The sequence below is a fragment of the Plutella xylostella genome, chromosome 5 (assembly GCF_932276165.1).
Source record: "Plutella xylostella chromosome 5, ilPluXylo3.1, whole genome shotgun sequence".
Lineage (NCBI taxonomy): Eukaryota > Metazoa > Arthropoda > Insecta > Lepidoptera > Plutellidae > Plutella > Plutella xylostella.
In genome coordinates, this window is record NC_063985.1 from 2,523,038 (window position 1) to 2,529,791 (window position 6,754).

The 6,754-nt window shown below is 35.7% G+C and overlaps 1 protein-coding gene across 2 annotated transcripts; it reads right to left on the bottom strand.

Annotated features, from left to right (window-relative positions):
* Positions 1-589: 589 nt before the first annotated feature.
* LOC105391416 lies at positions 590-5,559 on the bottom strand. Of its 2 annotated transcripts, none has more exons than XM_011562891.3 (6): positions 5,243-5,559; positions 5,021-5,150; positions 4,402-4,854; positions 4,256-4,312; positions 3,137-3,261; positions 590-2,364 (listed from the first exon to the last, which is right to left on the bottom strand). In XM_011562891.3, exons 2-6 carry the CDS (start codon positions 5,073-5,075, stop codon positions 2,095-2,097), a joined length of 960 nt encoding a protein of 319 aa, XP_011561193.3. In that variant the 5' UTR covers positions 5,076-5,150; positions 5,243-5,559; the 3' UTR covers positions 590-2,094. The 2 variants fall into 2 exon arrangements, with proteins under 2 accessions (XP_011561193.3, XP_011561187.3); XM_011562885.3 differs by having other exon boundaries at positions 4,940-5,150; positions 5,243-5,556.
* Between the last annotated feature and the right edge of the window lie 1,195 nt (positions 5,560-6,754).

Here is a 6,754-nt window from a genome sequence, read left to right on the forward strand (position 1 = left end):
CTCTTAATTCTATAAGATTTTAAGTTTGCTCGTATTGTTAATTCGCTCTCGCAGTGTTACTAAACCCATTTAATCTTTTACAATATATAATTCATTAGTAAGTAATGAGAAATGGATCAATTAAGTTCGCTGTCACTGGAACAGATAAGTTTGTCGCACTGTAGGTAGTAGGTAGGTACGTTTTTATTTATTTCCACGATAGAACAATTTAGCAGTATTGGATGTGGAGATATACCACATCATCAGAGTATTTAGATTCTAAAATAGCCAATAGATTGATGAACATCTTACATCTACTTTATTTCCTAAAACTGCCACGTTTCACATAATATAATTGCGTTTTCCGCCAGAAACGGCCGTTTTTAGCATTTTCTACATTCTAGGTTCGTATCCTTTCACCACGATGTCCACTTAGGTTATTTATTTAGCATCACATAAGCTAAAAGAATTACCAATTTAGTTTTCATTGCATTAAGTATAATGCGCGTAGTACCTGCTCTTTTATTATAACAAGATTATAATTAACAACTAAGTTGGTACGGAATGTCAGGTCAGTCACAATCTAATAAGTACATAAAAAACACAAGAATAAGAAAAGTCGCTTTATTCGTGGACGGGTGTTGAATAACAAGTTGACAACTTTCAATACAATTACATATTTAACATTATCCACGATACAATTACAGACTTCAAGCTAGAAGACTGTACAATTATAATTACAAATCTACATATATTGACTGATATGCATATGAATTCTTAGCATTATTATGTAGACGAAACTACGATTGCTAACCCTAAATCACATAAAAAACTTACGACTAATTTCTGGATGTGATATGGCAATACCTACATAAATACTTGAAGCTTAATTTTATTGCACCTCATTCTATGCACCTATTCAAGTAGAATATAATATCTATCAAATAATGAGAGGATATAATAGGTACATATAAAACTGGACTAATAGCACTAGCTAATCTCTCAAACTCAAGTCTTAGGGTGCCATTTTAACTCCATGATCATAACAAAATTATTGTTAACAAAACACAGCTACCAAGTATTTTAAAAATAAGGCATATATTTCCTTGCATTAGTATAGTACAGACAAAACGAACAATAACATATTATTTATACAAATCAGCACCATTATTACAAATAGACTGTTATTATTAATCACAAGGACATTCATTTTACGCCAAACTTAACAATAATTACGAAGATCTATGATCTTAATTACTTAAAAATAATAAAAGTGTACCAATATAGTAAAATGGAAGTACTAGTAGCAAATGCGTTTTTGAGCAACTTAACACTTAATTTACTGCCACGCAAACTATCTCATATATCTATCAGACATCTACATGCATGAACGTAGCCAAACAAGGGCAGGGTGGCCCAAGAGAGGTTAAGCTCATGCCTGGCTTAAAGAGTCATGAGAGATGCATAATAAGGTTGTACTACGTAATTAACAAGATATTGCAATAACATCATCATACATCTAATTTGGTACTTTTTGAGTGGGATTCCGTAACCAATGAGGAGATCACAAACTTATAAATAGACTAATATCAAAAAATATTATCAAAGTTCTCAAAATATACAAGTATCAAACCCAATATCTTAGGCATGTAAATTATTATGAAATACCGTCAATCTGAACGAGATTAATTTGTTTTGCAATGATAATCTCCAAATACCACATTAAAATCGCGATACATATTTGTTATTAGGTAATCCATTCAGCTCTTATTCAATTATTTATTTATGGCACATTTAACACAACATCCAATTGCGTAATAATTTCAATTACATTTCACAAATACTCATTTAAAAATACATGGGTACGTAGTGTACCAAATTAAGTAGCATCGTCTCTACTTTACTTTCATACATTCCACACAAACCTACATAATATAGTCACAGATATCTTTACTGTTTTGTTTAACTACATCGTAAGACCACATATTCTGAAAACGTATTTTCAAAAAGTAGATCTTAACAATATAAACAAAGTTCCCTTCACAGCAAACCTTCCAAACCGATCGCGCAACAGATCCAAACTCAAAGTCCACTTAAAGTAATAACACAGCCATATTAGGAACTAAGTTTGATAAAGCCGAAGTATGTGTAGCCGGGCCTTAACCAGAGTGTTCTGTTTTGTTCTCTCTGTGCTATATTAACTATATCTCCCTTGTAAAGCCTAGCCACGGTCTGCACCGAGCAGGATAGCTGAGAGTTGATGAGTGGTCGTTTACTGGAGTCGTCTCCAGTGGCGCATGACGTCAGAAGGCGGGATTTGTCGTTGGACTGGTTTTGCCGCGCGAATATGAAGTAGGAGTTTGGCGCGTGGCTGAGGTAGACTACCTGGAATGTTGGAACGGTATTGTGAGGTACCTGGCAGAAACAGTCTTAAAAGGGGTGGTGGATTTGTATGTTGCTTTGGAATCGCATAATTTTCATGTCGATTTGGAATGCGTCTAATCCAAACGGCTAAGATGTCCACTGACCAAAATGTTATTATGTAAGGTATTTAACATAGCTCTCCAATCCATTAATTTTCGATGGACTGTATGTGTAGAAAAACCTTGCAGTCTTGAGCCTTCGAACTTCGAAGACAAACATGCGCAAGATTGGACAGTGTTGTCTGTTGTCTATGCCATGAGGACGGCCGCCTCAAGGCTATGGTTGTTTATCGCGACCAGCGGACATGTTATGGGGTCAAGTACAATGCTGAAGTGTCTGTTTCCAATCCGACGCGTAGTGAGTATGACTCTGTTTTTACTGTTATTGCATTTAATTTGTGATTCATAAGTAGTGAAGCATTGAGGTAACCGATTACATTGTTTATGATAGATATGTGTATTATAGGTATGTATAATAATAATACATTATCCTCTTTGTGATAGTATGTATTATTATTATACATATTATCGACGACTATCAGTCTGTACACACAAGCCCTCTACTAAATGTAAACTTCCAAAATTATTTTATAAAAAACATAGCTAGCAAAATGACTACCTATTTTTTGACTGAATACCTAAAGGATAGAATATGTCATGAAGAGATATACAAGATTAGGCAAAGTAAAAAGTCATAACTGACTGTTTTTAGAATATAAGAATGTTTTACTTACTTGGGCATAAATTAAATAAAGGCCATCTTCCTTGATGGTGACATATTCATAGTTAGTCAGCTCTATCTTGTCTTCACTGTGTTTGGAGGAGATGTCGGCATCCCGGTACCATGGTCCCACTATGGCTGAAATAAAAAATAAAATAGTTTTTAATATAGTTTTTCTACCCAGAGCACCCAATGACTGAATTGTAGATTTCGTGTAAGTTTTATGTTAGTTTTGCTCTGACTTGATACATATTTATTTAAAAGTATAATAATTATACATAAAAGTTTACATTTGGCCAACTGTACCTATGGTGTTTACTCACAACTACCTAATCTTATCTCATATAATCTTAATGATATAAATGTTCATTAGACACACTTAGATAATAATAATTGATCAGACAAGAAAGTTAAGTAGGTTTGTAACAAATAGGTTTAAATACTTGAAAGTAATCTGACTTTCTTTGTTCTAATCAAGTTCTAATCTAGCCAGGCACTGGCATAATTATTTAGCAATCAGTTTAGAAGTGCATACCCTTCCATTTTGCGAGTGTTGCGACACAGTTACTTGTTTGAATCAACATGCTGAAAATAACCCCCTTTCTTTCCCCATTGGAATTTAACAAAAAAAGGATATTGTCTGAATGTCTGGACTTTAATTACCCCTTGAGACTCCAAGAAACATAGTCCAGTTAGTAAATTACTAAACAATTCTATAAAGTCCCAAGTCAGCTGAGCTAAAATGTAATTGCCATGTGGCGAAACATTAACATCTTTATGACACAGATTTAAGATTGATAATTGTTTGTAAACAATGTTCTATTCAAGTCTGATAGTTGGCAAGCACATTTTATGTAAATAGTTATGCATTGTGCGGCATAATAATAAAGTATATCCTGTCAGACATTACTGTGTAGGTATAGTTCGCATACTTGAAGCCATATGGAGTGGGAATGCAGGTGATTGTAAATTATATAAAAATGTAGAACAAGTGCTTGAGTAAACAATAAATGCAGCCACTTCCAACAAGTGCTTTATCATAGAAGTGATGATACAAACTGTAAACTGATATTGTTGTATGATTTTAAAATATTAATTTGCTATTAATAGCTACTGTAGGTATTAATCTCACCTTTGGTTCCCAGGTTCACTTCATTCATAGCACCATTGAAGTGTGCAACTAGCAAATCTGGAAATGTAAATAAATACATGGTTTAACTCTATTTAACATAAAAATATAGTGAACATAAATACAATAGATAAAGTTCTGGGCTGTACCTCTTTGGGGCGGTACAAATGGTAACTTGTCATCGGGCACTCTGTTAGAGTCCGGGCTCTTTTTCCTGGAGTCCACAAAGAGCATGTCATCTCCAAGATCTTCAACATAAAACTTCTTAGTATTTGGTATTTTATCTCCATCCATTCTGGCCTCCCTGTCCCTGGGGCGGAGCTGCGGGCGGGGGAAGGACACCAGGGCATCAGCCTGGACGGGGTCTTGCCTGGGGCCGAGGCCCTGCAGGTTGTACATGATGAGCTGGTCCTTGACGGCGTCGAGCTGCGCGCGGATGGCGGACAGCTCGCTCCAGTAGTAGAAGGCCACGGAGCAGCTCATGGCCATGCACAGGATGCTCAGCAGGAAGTTCAGCACAAACAGGAGCTTGATCTTCCTGGACGACGCGATGGAGAAGGTGGTGTTGATGTGCAGGTCCACATCGGCCGGCGAACGCTTCTCTATAATAAATACAACTCAATGAATATGCTGATTGTCGCGTTTTTAATTATGTAAATAAAGTAAGATTGAGTAACTGATAATCACCTGTTTGTAGATGAATAACAGTACCATTTGGAGAGTTAACTTTGGTATTGTTACCGGTATTCATATAAATTTTGGCCGCACCTGAAGCATTGAGGGGAACACCCTCGCTTATGTTTATTTTTCTGTCCCCATCCATAGTTTATGATACAACGTAATCTATACTACGATAACGTAGTACTATATGCTACATGCGGCGTGGGCGTCGACGTCCCTAAACAAAGGAAACAATGTTATAAAGTAAAGTTAACACAACCACCAGATAACCGCAAATTCCTGACGGAAATATGTAAATTTTATACATACCGGCAATAACTGAACACTAGGCCATTTAAACTAAATAAATAGAAATAGATTCGCACCACTAACAAAGCTATAGTTCTTCAAAATCCAGTTTTAAATCAACACTAAAATAAAAACGAGAATCAAAACAAAACAAAACAACACGCGCCATACAGCCTCCAGTCAGTGCTGCGGAAAAGTAAAGTTTATCGATTCGTTCGTTTCAAGACGCGGGCGCGGGAGCACTGCCGCGGCAAATTCAAAACTTTGTCGGTGTGAGGGAGGCGGGCGAGTGGCGCGAAGTCCGGCCGAGCTGTGTCAAACTTTCGATAACTTCTGCTCCTAACTGAAGCGATGCGCATCACACTTTTCAGTTATAAATTAATTATCTTTCAAGTAAGTATCTAAGAAATAGGCTCGAAATAGGTTGCTTGATTGCCTATTACCTAAAGTACTAGGAATTTTGCTAAGCAAATATTAACACATGCTATGTTTGAAAAAATAAGTAAGTATATCTACTTATCTTTTATTCTTCGTAACGACGATTCTTAAAATGCTAACTAGGTATCACCCCTCTTTTCTATCTTCTATGATAAAACATTATATTTTTTTTTATAAAGGTGAGATTATTGATTTTCAATAAGTTGTGAAATAGATTTTACTAAACTTGATTGGACATTTCGAAAGTACCATACCTAGTACCTACATAAATCTACCTACTATCATACTATCCATTTACTTCTACAGTTCCTAAAAGCCATAACACGGTAGCACCGCGATTAAAAGATACGGTGTCCGTTAAATTTGATGTTTGCAACGTGATCTATCTTCACCTAAATAACAATTGAAGTTCTACCTCTGCGTAGTACATAGTCCCATAATATTTCAAAGGATGACAAAGTTTGAGAGACGATGTGTTCGTGGTATGTGTTATGTGTGCCAGCTGCTCGCAGGATCATGGTATATGCGAAGGACTAATTTAGCCTCATGCTATTTACGAAGCAGTAGCCCGCGCTTCCAGAGATTACATTTGCGAAGTTTGGTATGCAATATGCATAGCTTCGACTATGAATGCGACTGCAATCTTCTGGAAGAGATTGGCAAAAGGAAACATTATGTTATGTTTTATGGCTGTGTAATATACCTATGTATAAATATAAATAGGAAATAATTATCACTTAGGCTTTTATTACTTTCAATACTTATGTAATTATCATTAAATAATCACCTAAGTACCATTATGTAAAGTAGAGGCAGAGTTACCAACCTACATTTATATAGTTACTTATAGCCTCCGAATTTCAGTAGGTAAGTAGGTACCTAAACGGAAGCTACACAATCCAAGCATATTCAGTTTATAGATAACTGAACACAAGTTTTCATAATAATTTTCAAGGTTCTTTGTGAACTTGTATTGTTTTGTCCTACAATAGCAAAACGTAGTAAGTAGGTACTTAAAACTATAAAAAGGTTCCCTTGGAATAACTTTTTTTCATGTTGGCTGAATCGTGCAAAGGGTGGATTTTGTTTAAATGT